The sequence below is a fragment of the Populus euphratica genome, unplaced genomic scaffold (genome assembly GCF_000495115.2).
Source record: "Populus euphratica unplaced genomic scaffold, PopEup_1.0 scaffold25.1, whole genome shotgun sequence".
NCBI lineage: Eukaryota > Viridiplantae > Streptophyta > Magnoliopsida > Malpighiales > Salicaceae > Populus > Populus euphratica.
Window position 1 is genome coordinate 2,228,622 of NW_011499851.1, and position 20,885 is coordinate 2,249,506.

The window sequence follows — 20,885 nt, forward strand, 5'->3', positions numbered from 1 at the left end:
ATTCAAGATCTAATACTTGAGAAAGAGAGATGAGATAAATTGATATGATCGAAACGAGAAATTAAAGAAGGAAAAAATGGGAAGAAAGAATACGTCACCTGGTTAATTATTTTTCATGAAAAATAAAAAAATAATTAACATCAATAAAATAAATCATACATCAAATAAAATATTTACATAATTACAAAGTTAAAAATAAGACAATTAAAAATATAAAATAATAATTTTATTATAAACACACATTTTTTTATTATCATTTAATCCCCACCTCTTTATCATTAAATTCGATTTGTTTGAGAAGATTAATAATTTTTATTTTAATATCATGTATTCCTTAATTATTATATTAATTTTTTAATAATGATATTTATTCTCTTTTATAATGTTAAAATACTCACTCATTCAGCAAAACAACCTTTCTTCTTATAACCTTTTCTTGAAAAAAACGTAATTTGTACTTAATTGATTTTATTCAATTCATAAAAAAATAATTTATTTAATTCATTAATTTTCAATTGTTAAAAAATATGAGATTGTATAGAATAATTTATTATTTATTTTGAACAGTTGATATTTTTGTATATTTTACAAAATGAAAAAACCAAACTTTTAATACAATTATATTCTCAAAACATATTTTTAAAGGATTATAATGTATGTGTGTGTGACATAATATATTTAACAAATGTGTAAATTATAAAAGCATAAAAATCCAATATATTTGTCTTGTATTTTTTCTCTCTCTTTTTTTTCTTTCTCATATTTTTTATAATTATTTTTTTTAATATTTTCTGCTTTTTCAAATTTGATTATGGAAATTAAGTTAATTAAAATTAATGGTTCATATTTGAATTTAATGACAGAGGTTCAAATTATAAATATTTAAAGTGATATTTGTGGGGGGAAAAAATTTAAATTGGTTCATAAAATTGGTTAAAAAGAATCCCTAATGAAAAAAAAACACAATTTTTATCTTCATCTCCACAACCAAATGATTTTTTATTCCAACTTTCTTCATTTTTTTTAAATTGTTTTTTTATTTATGATGTTGTGTGGTGATGTTATTTTTTATTTTTTATGTTGATATTGTTTTTATTATTAATTTTTATGTTTTGTCGATGCTATCTTTTATTTGTTATGTTGTGTTGTGATCAATGACGAAGAGGGGAGCTAGCAGGGACTGGGTCCCTGCAAGGAATTTTTTCTCAGCCCTTTCATTATATAAAATAATTAAAATTTTAACTCTTTTAAAATAATTATTTTAATTTTATTCCCTTTAATTTTTTTTTCTTACTCTGCCTCTAGTGATGATGGTATTTTTTTATTTTTTTTGTTTATATTTTTTTATTTGATGATGTTTTTTATTTGTCATGTTATGTATTCATGGTTTTAACATTTAATTTCATTATGTATTTGTTGCTCCATTATCTATGAGTTCACTTAGGATAAATGAACTGTCACTAAACATTATCCAATGCTATTGATGAATAGGTAATAAATTGAATAATACATGATATTATTGTGTTTAAATATATTGTCTAAGACGTGTTTTATTGTGATTTCATTTTATATTAGTTGATTTATTATTTATAAATCCATATAGGATTAATGAATTGTCATTAGACATTGTTTTATGTTAATGAGTAATGAATTGATTAATAAATAACTTTATTGTGTTCTAAAATGTTTTTTTTAGATTTTTTTCTTGCAATTTAATTATGTATTAGTTTTTTATTATTAATAAATCCACATAAGATCAATGAACCATCATTGAGTATTATCCTAGATTAATGATGAGTGGATAGTAAAATGCATAATAAATAATTTTATCATGTTTAAGATATTTTTAAGATATTATTTTTTTTATAATTTTATTTTTTAAAAAAATATAGCAATAATAGTAATATATTTTTTCTTTTGTGAATATGAATTCGTGGGTTTAAGGGTGTCCATAACAATACTCTTTAAAATTATTGTTCTAACTATATAATCATTGCCCTTCAAGAAGTAAAGTCACTTATAATGACAATAGTATTTTTAAATTCATAAATGTAAATATTTGTATAACCTTTTTAATTATAAATAACCTATATATTCATGTTGATATATATGAATTTATTTTCATGTTTTTTTTTTTCTAGGATACCTTTCTTTTATGATGTGAATAAATTTAAATTAGATTATTATAATTCCATGTATGCGCCCATTAAATATGAGTGTCGGTCTTTAAACCTATTTCAATCAACATAATCTTGAATAGATTTATATCTATTAATTTCTCAACATATAAATTGTTCCAATGCTTGTATTTCAAAAGTGAAGATTAGATCTTATTACAAAGCTCATGTTCCAAATCATAATTCTTATCCATAATAGTATCTTACTTTTAATAATAATTACAAATATACTTGTTTAGGTAAACTCTTAACGTGTAAATATATTAGGCTTTTTTATAATTAAAAAAAATATGAAGTAGCTTTTCTTAGATAAGATAAGATGTATAAAGTGATTATTATTATAACAACCTATTTTTTATTATTTTTTCCAAGTATAAAAAATTTTAAAAATAAGGAGTAGAATGAAAAGTATGTAAAAGAAACAAAGACTCAAATGGATAACCATAGTTTGAGCCACTCTCTAAAACAATTATGAAATAAAATATAGAAGGATGAGGAGAAAATAATTATGAGATAAAATATAGAGGGATGAGGAGATAAGGGATAAGTAGTGATAAAAAAATTTGTATGGAATGTCATATAAATAAACCATCTTGGATACATAAGAAGGGAGAAATCACACAAAGAAAGATGAAGAAAAATTAAGAGAAAATGGAGAGAGATACCAGTAAGAGTAAAGAAAATAAAAAAGAAACAAGAAAAACACAGCACATAAGAAAAATTAATGATCCACTTTGGTTGTTCAATTGTTAAACTTAATTGAAATAATCATTGTATCAAACTAAGAGCCCTGAATGATTTTTCTCGATTGCAGGCCGACTTTGCTTCCAAAGGTTGCTGGGCAAGCAGAAACAGTTCCGATGATGGAAATGGGAGGTTGGAAGTCTGTAAAGGTGAAACAACACACATTTACGCAAGCGGCATCCTTCAGGGAGCAGAAACGCACCAGAGTTTCTTCAGATCAACAGGTAGTTCTTAGTGTGCACATGTTTTTGGTCTTCCCAGTGTTTCTAAGCAAACACAGGGTTTTAGTTGGGATGTGGTGTTTGTTGGCTCTTCCTGGTTGATTGGCGTGGTAAAAGTAGTTGCAGCAAAGTTATATCCCTTAAAAAATAAACAACACGTGAATGACGTCTGTTGTATGGGTTTCATGGGAAATCTTCTGCTTACTGATTCAAAGAAAATTTTCACCTAATATTCTTGGTCAATTTAAAATGTTGATCCATATTGCAGGAAGAACAAAGTAGAGTTGTTATCGATTCAGATGAGGAGATTGATGGAGGTTTTTCCTGCTTGCTCGATGTTAAAGAAACAGGTGTTTCGAGGAAGAAGATTTTCAGAACCATTATGCGATCTGCTAACGTCGCTCTAAATGCTACCTGTTTTCCCTGTTCAAGGCATCAGAAACCCCATAATCGGTGAATCAAGGGAAGACACTGCAAGGATTTTGCGGAAAGCTAGGAGGCAAAAGAGAAAATACTGTAATCCTATCATTATTAATTGAAGGTACCCTTGCGCTTTGGTATTTGCTTCATTCTTTTTTCTTTTGAAATATTCTATGTACACACTCGTCCAATTGTTGCTGATCTTAAGTTTCATTGTTAATTAAAAACCCTCGCTGTTCTTTAAGATCTCTGCCAAAGTGAGGCATTGAAACAAGAAAACAAAGAGCGTGCCTGAAAGGGAATGCCAAATTTTTAGATGTACTAGATGACTGGCTGAGTCTATGACGTATGAAAATATTTTTACTTTTTAGTCATAATTGAAGAGTTGTTTTTTGTAGATGATTTTAAATTAAATGCATGTTTAGTAAAAAGATATTATTATTATTATTATTAAAAAAAATATTTTAAATTAGATGTACAAGTCAAAATTTACGCTAATGTTTGATCAAATAAAATCTAAATTTAATTTTATAAAAAAAATTCTGGTTAAATTAAAAATACTTTTTAACCAAATTTATTTGTAATTTTTATAAAATTTAAAAACTAAATTAAATCAAAATCTAGATCTCATACAAAATATAACCTCAACTAGTGGCTTGTATGTTAGTGATCCATAGAAGTTTTTGTAAGAAGTCTTTTATAAAAGGTGCTAACAAAGAATAGAGGTTGGCATGCTTATAATTGGGCCTGGATGTTATTTCGTGGTTTGGCAATTCAATGTCCACAGACTACAGCACAGGCTGCTGCTGGATGCTGTATGGCCTGGGGCCTCTAAGCTTTGATTCAATCCGGAATAAAGAAGATGGGAAGCTTGTGTTTAGCCCTTTGCCTAGGGCTTTTTTTGGTATAATTTTCCTCGCTGTGAGACCTTTCGTCGATAAAAATAGATATGAAAAGGTCAATGACTAAATGGTTTTGCTATGCTGCTCTCAGTTTCTCTCTTTATTGTGACTATCTACGAGACTTGGAGCATACTTGCCACTGGTACTGTAGTAGAGCATAGTTGCCACTGGTACTTAGTAGTTATTATGATTATGATTTGAAAAAAAATATTTTTAATTTAAATTAATTTAAAAAAGTAGATATTTGGTTAAAATTATGGTTGAAATTGAGATTGAAAAAAAATAATTTAAAGTGTTTGGTTAAGAATGCTTTTGAAATTGAGGTTATAAAATAATTTTAAAAATATATATATATTAATATTAATGGTTTTAAATTTAAATATTGTATAATTAAGTACTCCTATTATATCATAAAATAAATAATACTTTATATAAAATATTTTTTATTATTTCATTCAACTATTTATAATTTCGTTACATATAAAATTCATTCAATAAGAACTTAAGTTTTCATAATTTTTTGAGTGTGTAATAAAATTAGATAAAATATTATCAGGTATAAAATTGATATTATAGTATGAGTGAATTTAATTCATTTTAACTAGTTTTTCGAGAAAAAAATATTGTTCACATCACAATACAAATAAATTTAATTCACTCTAATTTTTTTTAAAAAAATATTAATAAAATTAACATTAAAAAAAACTGTGTGCAATTCACTCGTGAACCATGAATTACACTGTTCATTATTTTTAAGTGAACAGTACAATTCTCTTGCACTGTTTGCTAAACAGTGTATCAATATACACTGTTCATGTTAATTATACTATTAATTAAAGAGTGAAATTAACATAAACTATGCATGAAAAGCAGGATTTTCTTATTTTTATTAACTGTATTTCAAACATAAAAATTATATGGGATCCATACATAGTAAATCAATTTTTTTTCTTTATCAAACGGCTGCAAGCTGCGTTTTAATTAAAACGCAGACGCAGCCGCGTAAACAAACTCCCTCTTATCCTCAATAATAAAAAGAACTATTTTAACATAAAAAACTTTTAAATAATAAACTAAAAGATAAATATAAATATAAATATAAAAGTGTAAAAAAAAAAAAAATATTTTTTTAAAGAAGCATACTCTTTATTTTTTAAAGAATTTATAGGTTTTAGCATTTTATTTATTAATTATAAAAAAATATTTTATTTATTGTTAACAAATTCTTTTTTTTATTAAAAAAATAGGTGTACATAGTTTTATCTTAATAAGTGTTGTAGTTTTCTCGCCTTCCAAAACAATTTCAGTCATATCTTATATCTTATGTCAAACCTATTTAACTTTACATCAAAAATATAATTTTTTTTATTTATAAAGTTTGTATAAAAATAGAATACTTATTCTTGTATTCTAGTGTTTGTACAAGAATATATCACTTATTCGTGTATAAAAATAAAGTTTAATTTATTTTCTAAACTCAAAATTTAAATAATTTTTAAAATTATTCCTCTCAATTTTTTTTTTAAGAAAATCATGGATGACTAGGAGTCCTTAAACCATGTTATTTTCATACATAAATTTTGAAGTCTTTTATTTTTTTATTTTGTAATCTTAAAAAAAATATTTAGGTAGAGGAATGGTTGAAGCACAGATTGTTATTTTGACAGATCTCCTGACCACTTTAAAACTAACACGTGCCCAGACCACTATTCTTTTTTGGGGTTTTAGAAGCAATAATTGATAAGAGATAAAGAAGAACAGATAAGAAAAGGATTTGATCCCCCAACGCCATATACTGCTAAAACCGCCATCCTTCAACGGTCCTTTTTCACTGTAAAGGCAGCACCATCGACAGCCTATCAGGTACGATTCTTCGAAGGGCTGCTTAAAAGGGCACTCCATTTCATAATTATTTTATTATATCAATTTTATTCTTAAGTGTCTTTTTTAATTTACAAAAATACCCTCAAGTGCATTTCTTTTTGTGATATTTTAATTTTTTTTGAAAAATAAATGTTTGGTAAAATTCTTTAGACAATGACATAGTTTAAAAAGTATTGAGAAAATAATATAATTTAAAAAGCTGCATTTCTGAATATTAATTTTGTAAAAAACTATTATTCCCTAAACCATTTTTCATGCAAAATAATTAATATTAATAAAAGTCAATTTAAAATCTTATAAAGATTGCAATGATCAAAAAATAACATTCAAGATCAATGCTTAAGAAAGAAAGATGAGATAAACTGATATGACCAAAAAGACAAATTAAAGAAGGAAAAAAAAAGAATAGGTCACCTGATTAATTATTTTTCATGAAAAATAATTAACATCAATAAAATAAATTATATATCTAATAAAATATTTGCTTCATTACAAAGTTAAAAATAAAATAATAATTTTATCATAAATACACATTTAAATAAGATATATTAATAGTAATAATAAGGGTCTCCATGACAATACTCTTCAAAACTATTGTTCTAGCTACACAAGCACTAACCTTCAAGAAGCAAAGTTATTTATAGTGACAACACTATTTTTAAATTTATAAATATAAATATTTGTAAAACCTTAACATTAAAATTTAATTGTAAATAATCTATATATTCATGTTGATATATATGAATTTATTTTCATGTTCTTGTTTTTTAGAATACCTTTCTTTGATTATGTGAGTAAATTTAAGTTGGATCATTATAATCCCACATATGTCCATTAAGTATGAATATTGGTCTTTAAACCTATTTCAATCAACATAATCTTGAATAGATTTATATTTATCAATTGCTCACGTATAAATTAGTCTAATGCTTTTGTTTTAAAAGTTAGGATTATGCCTTGTTACAAAGCTCATGTCCTAAATTACGATTCTTATCCGTAATTGTATCTTACCTTTAATAACAAATACAAATGTATTAGTTTAGGCAAACTTTTAGTTTGTAAGCACATTAAACTTTTTTATAATTAAAAACAAATATAAAGTAACTTATTTTAGATTAGATGTATAAGGTGATTATTATTGTCACAATCTATTTTTTATCCCTTTTTTTAACCATAAAAAAATTCAAAAAATAAGGAGTAGAACGACAATCAAGTAAAAGAAACAAAGACTCAAATAAATAACCATAGTTTGAGTCACTCTCTAAAACAATGATGAGATAAAATATAGAAGAGTGAGGAGATAAGGGATAAGAAGTGATAAAAAGTCTAGAAAAAATGACATATAAATAAACTATCTTGGATACATAAGAAGAGATAAATCAGACAAAGAAAGATGAAGAAAAATTAAGAGAAAATCAAGGGAGATTTCAATATGAGTAAAGAAATAACAAAAGAAACAAGAAAAACACAACACATAAAAAAAATTAATGAGACATGGAAAGAAAAAAAAAGCTAAAAACAGGAAAAAAAAAAAACCCTCCCTACCAAAAACAAAAGAATACCTTAGTCTACTTTCTATTTTATCTCTCACACTATATACATGCATTACTAGCACTAATGTGTGATCTCTCACCTTAATAGTAATGACAATGTGTGAAACCCACACATCGATATTGTTAATATAGTCTAACAACATTTTCTAGCCAACTTCATTAATTTTTATTGGTCAATTTCAAACCCAAATACAATAACTTACCTATTTTGATGAATTTGTAATACACTGTTAATTTTATTATGATTTTGTGTTTATTAATTATTGTTGGATTTTCATATAATGTTATGATTATATGGGTTTTTGGTTTCTTTGTGTGATGTTTATTGGTCAAAAAATTGATTCAAGTATAATATAATTTTTAAAAGGGTTATGTCCTCGAGAAGTTGGGTTTTTGTTATTTTTTTTTTTAAATGTGTAATGTTGTTTTCAAAAAATTTAAATAGTTTATCAAAATAATTAACATGTGGATGATATAATTCTTAAAATGGTTTTGTTCCCATGAAGTTAAAACTTTAAGGTTTTAAAGAACAAAATTTATATTTTGACCAAAAAATTAACCTGAATATATTAAAATTATTAAAAGAATTATATCCTTGTGAAGTTAGAACTTTGTTATTTTTGTAAAATACAAACACATATTAAATACTTTCTTGAAAGTTTTATTTAGTTATTTTTCTTGTGAATATTTGAGTTTTGCAATATGTTCCTCCTTACTATTATGAGTGGTCTTAGGATGAGTCAACATGACCCAACCAACACCCATTAAATATGACTAGAGGCTTTGAACTCATTTTGAACATTATCAAAGAAACAAGTATAAAGATCAATTTATCATTCACATCCTCTAGGTCGAACACTTTTATTTTGAAAGTAAGAATTGGGCTTCATTTCCAAGCCTAGGTCGCAAATATTTTTTTAGGTTTAGTGATTCTTAACCTTTAATAAAAATGCATGTAGTAGATTAGGAAAATTATACTAAAAGCATGGCATGTATTTTTGTCATTTAAAAATAAACATAATGTAGCTTACCTTGTAGGATGCTTTAGAGTGATATTTATCTTCTTCTTTTTTTCTAGTATAATCAGTATCTCATCTAAAATTTTAAAGATAAGTTAAGATTTTAAATTACCATAGAATAAGGTCGTGACTAATTTTTTAAATTTTACCCTTAATTCACCAAGATGTCCTTCTAATAAATATCTTTCTTTTTATATAACTAATTTTTTATCTAAAACTTTTTATCTAGAATCTTTGAAAGATCAATTAAGATTTGTAAGTTATCATAAAACAAGCTAGCAACTTTTTTTTTACCTATTTTATCTGTAGTTCATCTTAATGTTTCTATGAAAATAATATTTAATAAATATTTATGATTGAATTAACTTGAAAGAGATGTCTAAAACTCAATAAATCATTAAATTTTAGAGATTAATACTATTTATTGATTTGAAAATTTTGCAATGTGATCTCCTAGTATAATTACTATTAGTATTATAATATTATAAACTCTTTTATTTAAATAATTCCTCTTTATAATAAAATCGATTGTTATCCCATGAATAAATAAGGTATGAGAGGTAATTACAAGTTTTAGTCGGATGCTATTAACTTTTAATATGAAAAATATTAATATCAATATAATATTATTCAAGAATCTTTTGATTTTAAAATATTTCTTTTAAATTATTTGTAACTCTCGATTTTATCGATCATTTTGTTTAAAACATATATTTTTTTAATATTAGTAAAGTTTGTTGAAAAGAATAATAAGAATTCCATGAATCCTTTTATTCAAAAAGTTAAAGGTTATCAATACAATAATCATGGATTCTCTGTGTTTTTTTTTTAAATAAGAACCCCATTTAATAATTTAATAAATTTCAATGTAATTTTATAATTTTCTTAATTTTTATTTACTTGTTTTAAAATATTTTTAGAGTTTCTGTATGTATACACACGCACCTATAATCTGTTGTGGACGTCACCAATGATGTATTGGGTGGGAAGCATAGGCGTGGAGAAAAGAAGGATCCCACTCGGTAAGCAAAATGGGTTGGAACGGTCCCACTCGTTGAAGACAAGAGTAGAGGCATGGCGCTTGCATGTGATTTCCCACTATACTCTTGCATGCTTATGCTATAAAGGTAGCAGCAGGTGTATTGTTCCTGGGGATAATAGGTAAGCAGCACCTTTGATATACATATAATCAAAAGAAAAGGGTTGGACATTGCACCTGAAAGTGTAAAACATCTACTGTATCCGTTTCATGCTTTCTGTATTTCAGTTTAATTAGCTAGGAAGGATCTGCCGTGGACAGTATCTTGATAAATCCGTGTAATGAAGAAATAATTAACTAGAGATGGGGAGAAAGGCCATGATAGCTATATGTAGACAGCAATATCATGAAGCTAGCTAGCAGCTAAGTAATGCATGGATATCGAATGTTAGCATAATTCACCATAGTGCATAGCTAAACAAAAATATAAATAATTAAAGCTTACGGTCTCCCTACAATAACAACTCGTCATTGCATAATGCATATGCCAATGCATCAAATATCGCCCTAGCAAAGTAACTAGTAACAGAAAAGGCAAGTGAAGGATAGATGCACGTAATCCTTCCCAGAGCTTCAAAGTTTTATTAATTAGGGAGATCTTGTAGAAATATTTTTGTACAGTAGCGAATTACAGGTTCTGTAAGCAGCTAGATTTGTTTTCGTTCTCTGGGCTTTAATTAGGGCCCCGTTTGTAACTGAAAAACAAATACAATAATAATTAAGATACAGGCATTCCATTCTCTTAATTAAAATATATATGAACGGCCATTGTTATTAGTGGCGAGAAAGTGCGTGATTGGGCAATGCCATGTTGGCCACATAAGCGTTAAGCAGTAATGGCAGGGTTCATCTGTTATTGAGGGATTTTAGGGAGAAAAACTGAAGGGTCTGCGTAAACATGATGAAAAAAAAATAAAAAATTGTTCAATAGTTTAGAGATTACGCGCATAGCTAAATAAACAAAAGTACTAGCTACAGCCCACATGGGAGTTTTGGTTGGACTGCACTAATTTACAAACTCTAATCATGACGATATCACAAGGATATGCAAGGCCGAGAAAACAAAGAGGAACATGTAAATGCACCGACTTTGACGATATGCAATGATATTAATAAGAAAGTGAGGGACTTTTGACAGTGTAATATTCGTGATAATGAAAATGAGTGAGTGGCTTTAGATTGAGACTGGGAAAATCTGGAGACAGGATTTAGAGCCCATTTGAGAAGGTGGTCCTTGTCAGATGGCTTACAGTTCATTTAGTATCAGATTCTAGAAACGAATAAAGAAAATGGGTGAAAAACTTTGTTTTTTTTTTAATTATTAATCATGTGTGAAAAACTATAATGATCATCAGCAAGACCTCGAATGGCAGCCATGAATTCTTTGTTGATCAGTCCTATCGAACCAGAACAATGTTGTTAAGGATTGCAAGAACTTGCCATGCTAAATGTTGCATGCTAATAAATTCTAACAAATTATTAGACAATAATGGCAACGGTACGTGCATGTTAGGAATTAATGTCAGAGTTTGCCAACGATACTTGCTTATAAGATGAGGATGGCAATAGATATTCCTAAATTGAGCGCTTCCATTATATCCATATTTTATTTATATTCTATCAAGACATCTAGATATTCATACCATGTTAATTATATTCTGGGTATCTATTCAGACAATATTCATTGTCCGATCTTACTATATATTATTTAGTATGTATAAAAAAATATTTATTTATTTAAGGCATGTATAGCTATATTAAATTAGAAAATTATAGGTTTTTTTTTTTTTTATATATATATATAGACTTTTAGTTTGTATCGAATTTTAATATCAATATTTAATCCATCACTCATCACTCATTGAATAAACTAATATCCAAAAAAATTCTCATACATTCTGTATCCATGATTAAATTTAATTGTTATCTCTACTTACTCCTGCCACTGCAATACGGATTATTAAAGTAGTTTTCCATGTTACTAATGAGTGGCATCTAAGAATAACTATTTGTTCTTAGCCTTTTATTCTTCTAATCATGATGATCTGTAACCAATTTTTATAATATAATGAGTAAATTCCAACAAGGATGAATTTCCTTAACAGCACTTAGACTTAGTTAGTGACGTGACAGCTTTTCATTAAAAAAAATATAGCAATTAGATGCGAGTGGGACTTTACATTGTTTTTGTGGATAATCATCAGTAGTTTTATTAAAAATTAGTTATTAGCCATTTAGTAAATAACTAAACAGGTAATATTAAAAGTTATTATAGAAGAAAAAAATACAAAGAAAAACAAAAACAAAGATCTCTATTTCCTTAATTATCTTGACTTAATATTATTAGACCATGCACTAGTTTATAATCATAAAGAAACATGAATCAAAGTTGTAGAAAAGCATCTTTTCACATTAGGTCGAGCCTCATTAAAAAAGCAAGTCATTTCTAGCTAGCCAAATGCTCCAAAAAAATGCCAAAAGATAGAGGGTTGATGCCATGCTTTCTTTTGAAATTTTTCAAAAAACCATGTGAGGCCATTAAAAAAGTAAGTTATCTAGTGATTTGGAAATGCACCAAGAGATATCCCACTATATTATAAACTAAGTCCACAATCTCCATGCAAATGAGTAATGGATTATAAGTAGATGCTTTGTTGTTGTTTCTATATTAACTGTACATAAAAGATATAATGAAAGATTCTTTGATTGCAGAACCCTTTACCTGGACTTGTAGTCTTGGAAGTAACTCAATCTTTACTTTTATATATATATATATATATATAAAAGAAGAGAAGTTTTATTAAGTTGGTCATCAAGTACATGGAAAACAAGCAAAGCAATTTAGTCTTTATAATATGTCTGATTTAGGTGTTGAAGAGATGCAGGTGGGGATGTTTTTTATTCGTTTTTTCCCTCTCTTACGCTAGTTCTAGCCGTGAAGACTATACAAAGACTTCCTCTTTTGGTGTACTTTGAGGCTTTGTTCAAATTTTCATTCTTTTTAAGAGTTTTATTAACCAATCTCAGCTTATTAAAAAAAACAGAAAAAGAAAAGCACACCTATGACTTGAAGATGATACCTACTCATCTCCGGACAAGTAAGTAGTGGCAATGCCGAGCTAGCCATTTTTATAATGATTATGGCCGAAGAATTATAAGTAGTGGTTGAAATCACTGCTCACCAATATGATAAGTTCTACATATATTAATTCAAAATCAGTTATATAGCGGCGGAAGATCAGATATTGTCAACCTTTTTATATTGATAGTTTTTATGATTGTAATTTAAAAAAAAAATTAAAAAATATAGTTAATCAAAATTTGTTAGATTTATATGTAAAAATTATAATTGAAGTTTATGTGTAGCAAAAATATATATAACATGTTTAGAAGTTGTGTGATTATGATTGTTTTTTAAGATATTTTTACTTGAAAATACATTAAAATAATATATTGTTATTTTTAAAATATTATTTTGTTATATTAGTATATTAAAATTATCTAAAAATACAAAAAAATTAATTTGAAAGAAAAAATAAAAAATAATAATTTTTTTTTTAAATTTAAAACGCAAAAATAAGCTGTGTTTTATAAAATTCAGTTAAAAAACCATATACTACTTCACAAAAATTATCTTTCAAACTTAATTTTTTAGTGGATTCACTGGATAAAATATAATTCTTACATTTACTAAATACCTTGCTATATTTTTGCACCACAAACATAAAAACACGTGCAAAACAACGCAAGCTGCATGGGATAGCTGGCTAACGGTGTACTGGGACATATGCTCCAAGAACACATGGTGGACAAATATTATTTCATATTATTATGAGAAATCATCCTTAAATTTTGTCTTAAAAAGGCTAAAATACACCTTTCAAAAGGTAGTAAAATGACTGATAACAAAAAGGCAAAGTAAAATATTGGCTAAGTATTATATACAAGTAAACATCAAATGCAACACGCTGCATCATTTGAGGTTTCAGGCGAATATGACAATTTTTACTATATTAGCAATTGATGTGAGAAGAGTACGAGTTAGTCGGATATCACTCTATCTTTTGCTAGAGGGTAAGAAGATTTTAGGCCAATTAATTAACACTTAATTTAGGCAAACAAATTCATGTACATTACATAATCAAAATGTGGGCACCAGCAAGAAGCACTCTCGCGTGGATCTACTAGTATGACTGAGTGTCTTACATCCTGGATTGTGTGGGGGCATCAAGCCAATATCACATTGTGCCTCAACCACTGCTTTCTATGCCGTAAACGCGCTTTTGGACCCCTACCCCATCCCTATAAGTACCTTGCCGCCGGTTTTCAGTTCAAAACCAAGTTGATGGGATTAAAAAACATTCCCATGGCTAACCACAAAGTTCTTGCAGTCGTTTTCTTTGTGTTTATAGGATTATTAGGGATATGCTCTGCAAAAAGATCCCTCCTTACTCTTGAAGCACATATTTCAGCAGGTGGTTATGGAAGTGGCCATGGGGCTGGGGCTGGTATAGATGTAAGTGGAGGATATAGCGGTGGAGGTGGCTCAGGTGCTGGTGGTGGTGCTGGTTATGGTGGTGCTGCTGAACAAGGTGGTGCTGGTGGTGGAGGAGGCAGTGGTGGTGGCGGCGGCGGCGGTGCTGGTTATGCTGGAGGAGCTAGTGGTGCTGGATATGGAAGTGGTGGTGGTGAAGGTGGGGGTAGTGGTGGAGGGAAAGGATCGGGTGGTGGTGGAGGAGGCAGTGGTGGTGGTGGCGGTGCTGGTTATGCTGGAGGAGCTAGCGGTGCTGGATATGGAAGTGGTGGTGGATATGGAAGTGGTGGTGGAGGAAAAGGATCGGGTGGTGGTGGTGGTGGTGGGGTTGGAGGTGGAGGAGGTTCTGGTGCTGGTGGAGCTGGCTATGGAGGAGGTGAAGGAGCTGGCTCCGGTGGAGGCTTTGGAGAAGGAAACGGAGGAGGAGGAGGTGGCGGCAGTGGTGGAGGTGGTGGAGGTGGTTCTGGTGCTGGAGGTGCCCATGGAGGAGGATATGGTAGTGGTGGAGGAGAAGGAGCTGGCCATGGAGGTGGAGTGGGTGGCTCTGGAGGTGGTGGTGGTGGTGGTGGAGGAGGTGGAGGCGGTTCCGGTGCTGGAGGCGGATTTGGTAGCGGTGGAGGCGAAGGAGCAGGTCATGGAGGTGGAGCAGGTGGCTCTAGTGGAGGTGGTGGAGGAGGAGGTGGTAGTGGTGGCGGAGGAGGTTATGGTTCTGCGGGTAAACATGGTGCCGGGTATGGTGCAGGTGGTGGGAAGGGTGAGGGTGGCGGCCAAGGTGGTGACTATGCGCCTTGATTCTGCACTCTCACTATTTTATGATCCTATAAATACGTTTACGTGTCTTCTAGCCTATAGTGCTAAGAATAAGGTCAAATTAAAGAAGATGCCTATAAATTATTTATAATGCAGGTTAAATGAAGCCAAATGGTTGCATTGTCTCGTTGTATGCCAAATCTCCATTGATAATTTACAACACATATAATTTCCATTTGGAGCATTATCCTAATTTTCAGAGCTTCCAGATAAATATTTGGGAGCCCAATTATTAATTTATGCTAGTGTTCGTTGAATGATTGGAATTCCAAGTTGGATAATTCCCTAGTCCCCAGCAATTTTGGGAATTTTAGAGTCAGCTTTCAATGGCTAGATCCCTGCGTCCTTGACAATGGCTAGATCGTAATAAATTCGAGGCTGATATATATACAGCTCGAAGGTAATTTATGGGCTATTTCTTAAATGTCATAACTTTACAATACTTGTTATTCATAACATGATCATGACAAGTAGCCTCCAATTCATTAATAAAATGAGACTACACTGATCAAATAAATAGCCAACGTAAAGTGTTGGTTATGTAAATAAAAAGTTACATTTGCTTGAAGTGTTGGTTACTCTTTTGAAAAGTTACTTGTATATATAAAACGGTGAAAAAAATTGTAAATACAATTAAAAAAACCAAATGAAAACATGTTAGTTAAAAACAAATCACAAAAAAAATATCAATATACAACACTTATTGAATTTAATTAAAAAAATGAATCATATTGACTTAAATTTATTGGAATTAAATTGTGTTTTAATACTAATTAGAGGTGTGTGTTTTCTTGAAAAATAAGTTATTTTTAATTTTTTTATATGTTAAGGAATAAATTTTCCTATAAAAATAAAATTTTATTTTCTATTAATATTTGTGAAGTGGTAAAAATGAAATAAGAAAAATAATGATGTAGATGATAGTAGTAATGGAATGATGATAATTATAGTGATAATTATAGAGCCTGTTTTATATCGTAATAACGGTTGCTTTTTTAAAGATTTTTTAAATATATTTAAATAGTATTTTTATTTTTTAAAATTTATTTTTGTATTGAATCAAAAAAATCTTAAAATATCCAAAAAAATTATTTTTTAAAAATACTTTTTAAAAAAATAAAAATAAACTTTTAATTATCATTGTGATTATTTGTATTGGTGATGACAGTTATGATAGTAGTTATTGTTGTTGTTATATTAATGTTTATTGAATTTTTTATTTTTATCTAATAATCATATCATTCCCTCACTATAAATAAGTGAATGGTGTTAGATCATCATAAAAAGTTATTGAAGATAACAAATTACATACAAGATAACACCAGCAGAATGTAAGTTTGTGAAACTATTAAATATGTAATAAAATATAATTAAGTTGATTATGTTTTGCAAACAAAAATGAAATGCATGATGAAATGAATAGATCACATGAATATTTTTAATGAAGTAAAATATTGTACACTATTATGTTCGATATACCAATTCTCTTCTTCTTCTTTTTTCCTGTTCAAATTGTCCTTTGTAATTATTTTTAGTTATTTTTTAATTGGCTAAGCTCTTCAATAAATCATCTATTTTCATAAAAAAAATAAATTAAAATCACATTCTAAAATATGTGTATTTATAATTGAATAACAAATCTTGTTATTTTTATAAAAAAAAAATGAAAACAAAAGCAAGTCTTATCATCAAAAGTGATAGATTATATTTAGTAACTTATTGTTACCAATAAATAAAAAATTAGATAACAAATCAACGAAATTATGCAATACAGTCAATGAAATTAGTAATCAGAATAAGCAAATTATATGATAAGGATAACAAATCATGAAAAAAAAAGATATATTTAATTAGTTATATTTATAAATTATTAATTAACCAAAAAACTCTATCATTATAATTTATTTTATTACTATTTTTTTCATAAAAGAGAGGAAAGACTCAAATCTTGAGATTTTTTAGGAGAAGGACATGTCTTCAATTACTATTTCGAGCATTTTTTTTCTATTGAAATTTGGTAAGTTTATAGGTATTTGAGTTAGGAATTCAATGAAATTGAGTTTGTATAAAATAGACTTCTTTAATTCAAGATATTCAAGTCGAAATGGTTGAAAGTCAAAATTAACAAAATACAAAACTTGTCTTTGAAGGCTATGATTTTCATACCTTTTTTTTTTATTATTTCTTTTGCCATATATATAAAGAAAGGTATGGATGTTAGCTTTTTAATTCCATTATAATCATTTTATTTTGACCTTTACAACTTAAATTATGCATAAAACATCAATTAGAGATAAAATACATCAATATTCGACATCAATTGGAATATGGTTTGAATTTTATCTTTAATTTACTTCTTTTCAAATATTAGATCCAAATGTTCTTTCAAAATATAAAATAAAGATTATCAATGCATTTTATTTATAAAACATGGACAAAATACTAGGTAAATATAGATAAAATTATCAAATAATATGATAACATCATTTTCTTTTAAAAGTTTGCTTTTACTGCCTATTATCCATTGAAACTTATTAAGTATTTTTTTTATAAAGAATTTTATCAACGGTTCCATCATCAAGTTGCTACACCTTCTGTATGTTTTTTAAAAAAGTTCTTTAATGGTTTGGAACATTCTAATGGAATTTATAACAAAAATAATGATGGAATATTGATTCCAAGTAAAATATTTTAATGTTTTTCTTTGTGCTTGTTATGACCCCTTGAAGTTAATAATTTCTTTCTCACAATAAATCCATAAACACAAGGTAAACAAGAAATACCTAGCTTTCTCATACTAAACTCGGGAACAATAGACACAGTTATGTGTTTCATCATTCTCTAAATATATTGCTTTTAAAGTACACAAGAATAACATCCATAACTAAATGTCTCATCATTCATGAAATATGTAAGTCTCTCAAACTAAATACAAAGATATACTGTAAAATTTCATAATACCATAAATTCAAGATACATTGCTCAATTATAATATCTGACATACTTTAGTTTTTATATTTTTCATATATCTATGTCATTCGGCTTGACTCTCTTCATTGCTCTTATGTGGGTATTGTACCAAAATCATGCAACTTAGTGCAACCAATAAAAGAAAACACATATAGGATAATATTATAATGTTAACTTAACAGTAACTTATAAGTATATATTGAATATTGGTTCATTAAACTTATCTAATGCATATGGTTTTTTCATACTCTCCTCGCAAGTCCCTTGTTGCTCTCAATTCTTTAAAAAGAAATTAATTGATTTCATACATGAATTCACTTTCATAATTTTAAAAACTAGTTATTTGAGTTTGAGATTATTTATCTATTATTAAATTTTTTTTCCCAATTTATTATATACATTCATTGAAAATATTCATCAAGCTACCTCCATTGAAATAATAGTTCTTTAAACAACTATTTCATCATAGATGTGATGAAACAAGCACCTTTAATACTGGTAAACCTAAAAATCAATTAAAAAATTTATTTTTATATAATTATAAAACTTAAAATAACTCAATAAAAACAAATGATTATTAACTTAACCTTAAATTTATCAACATTTACACATTAACTTAACTAAACCATATTTTTTTAACAAAACCTTAAATTGACTAAAATTAACTAGACTGGACTAATTATCCATCATTTTTTCTATTCAAACTTATTCATCCTAAATGAATGCCTTTAATTATTATCAATTACACACAAAATCTATTTTTTCTAGATTTTTAACTTAACATAAAAAAATAATTGATACCTATTATTTTTTCAATTCTAACACACCTAAGTAATAAAACATCACACTTAATTTTATCAAGTGACAAGTTAAATCAATTTCTTCAAATCTCAAACAAACCATAAAATATAAATCATACATTAATATAACAAAATTATCAATATAAAATAAGTAAAGAACTTACATATACAAATAAATTTTAATAAATTAGTTTATAATATAAATGAATTAAAACATAAATGAGTGAGTTTGTTTGTTTAATGAAGTAAAACTTGATAAAAAATAGAATCAACAAAGAGGAGCTTTTTTTCGGGGGTGGCAAGTTGTGGTGGCTGGATTTATAGAGTTTGTGAAGAAGGGCTGTCGGATTTTTTTTGTAAGGAGAGGAGAGGGTTGTCGACTGTTATTTGATGAAAGAAAAAGATTAAAATGAGTTGAACAAAGCCATTGTCGAGTTTTAATTTCTCTTAAAATCACTGATGAAATTCTCATCAGTAATTTAACACCTCAATAATGCCACCATAATTGTCAATGATATTTTTTTTAATTCCGTCACCATTTCCAGCTGGATTACTAACAAAAAATTTCATCTAGCTTCCATCAGTAAATTGCGAAGGAATATCTTCCATCGACATTTATGTTTCTTTTTTTCAATTTTTCAACAGTGACTAACTAGGGAAAATGATATTACTTACGAGCCATAATGAAATGTAGCCGATGTTTATTATGATTACTATAAAAAATATTAACATCTACCAAGAGCATATCATATGCATTGAATTTGATTAAAATGTAGCCAACTTTTAATAAGTTGAGATATAGAGCATAGCAGTTAACCAGGTGTTGCTGTGAAAGAGGGTTGTCGGTAGCTAGCTAGGAGGGAAAGTGGATAGGTTAGGTTTTAGGTCTACTCCTACAATCCTCCACTCTAGAAATGGATATCGCACGAATTATATCAGAATATGGAGGACAGTAAATGAGCACAGTCTAGAGAGTGAGTGAGAGGGAGACTATTTATGTCTTTTTCTTCCCTTGGGTTGCTAGAGCGAGCCTACTTTGGGTGATTGACGGCACTCTGTGTATATGTTTGGTGGACCAGTCTGTGGGGGCACGCTTCTTCGCTTTTGCATGTGCCTCAACCACTCCTAGAGCAAAGAAACGCGGCTTTGGACCCCTTCCCATTCTTATAAATAACCACCTGCACTTGCATACTGAAAACAAGTTTCCTGTGAATTTAATACGTCCTAATATGGTTACCTACAAAGTTCTTTGTTCAGTTTTCTTTGCTTTGTTAGGTTTGGGCATATGTACTGCTACTAGAGCCCTTCTTAATCTTGAAGAAATACCTGGTCATATTCCAGTTGCTGGCTATGGAACCGGCCATGGTGCTACTGGTGGTGGTGGTGGTGTTGAGGGTTATGGTGGAGGGGGTGGGGGCGGGGGGGGGGGGGGGTCGGGGGGTGGGGGGGGCGCTGTAGGTGAGCATGGTGCAGGCTATGGAGGTGGAGGTGGAGAAGGTGGTGGAGTTGGCTATGGTGGTGGTGGTGCTGGTGGTGCTGGTGCTGGTGGTGGAGCTGGTTATGGTGTTGGAGGTGACCACGGTGCAGGGTATGGAAGTGGTGGTGGAAGTGGACAAGGTGGTGGTGTTGGCTATGGTGCTGCTGGTGGGCATGGTGGAGGTGGTGGAAGTGGTGGTGGAGGAGGAGCTGGTTATGGTGCTGGTGGTGACCACGGTGCAGGATATGGAAGTGGTGGTGGAAGTGGAGAAGGTGGTGGAGCTGGATATGGTGCTCCTGCTGGACATGGTGGAGGTGGTGGAAGGGGGGGGGGGG

At 29.0% G+C, this 20,885-nt stretch overlaps 3 protein-coding genes across 8 annotated transcripts in view; all 3 read left to right on the forward strand.

Annotated features, from left to right (window-relative positions):
• The first annotated feature begins 2,921 nt into the window (after positions 1-2,921).
• On the forward strand, positions 2,922-3,783 carry LOC105121566 (uncharacterized). Its single transcript, XM_011020254.1, has 3 exons — positions 2,922-3,145; positions 3,411-3,492; positions 3,575-3,783. Exons 1-3 carry the CDS (start codon positions 2,972-2,974, stop codon positions 3,679-3,681), a joined length of 363 nt encoding a protein of 120 aa, XP_011018556.1. The 5' UTR covers positions 2,922-2,971; the 3' UTR covers positions 3,682-3,783.
• A 10,350-nt stretch (positions 3,784-14,133) lies between these two features.
• LOC105121567 (glycine-rich protein DOT1-like) lies at positions 14,134-15,490 on the forward strand. 6 transcript variants are annotated; one of them, XM_011020257.1, is made up of 3 exons: positions 14,134-14,659; positions 14,760-15,001; positions 15,113-15,490. In XM_011020257.1, the coding sequence occupies exons 1-3, from the start codon at positions 14,149-14,151 to the stop codon at positions 15,392-15,394; spliced, it is 1,035 nt and encodes a 344-aa protein (XP_011018559.1). In that variant the 5' UTR covers positions 14,134-14,148; the 3' UTR covers positions 15,395-15,490. The 6 variants fall into 6 exon arrangements, with proteins under 6 accessions (XP_011018559.1, XP_011018560.1, XP_011018563.1 ...); XM_011020258.1 differs by having other exon boundaries at positions 14,134-15,001; XM_011020261.1 differs by having other exon boundaries at positions 14,134-14,764; positions 14,942-15,490.
• Positions 15,491-20,137: 4,647 nt separating this feature from the next.
• LOC105121678 (glycine-rich cell wall structural protein 1.8-like) overlaps positions 20,138-20,885 on the forward strand; it is a 1,673-nt gene continuing 925 nt past the window's right edge. Inside the window, exon 1 of the mRNA XM_011020403.1 lies at positions 20,138-20,864. Coding sequence (XP_011018705.1) covers positions 20,303-20,864 — 562 coding nt within the window. The 5' untranslated portion in view covers positions 20,138-20,302. The remainder of the gene's footprint in view (positions 20,865-20,885) is intronic.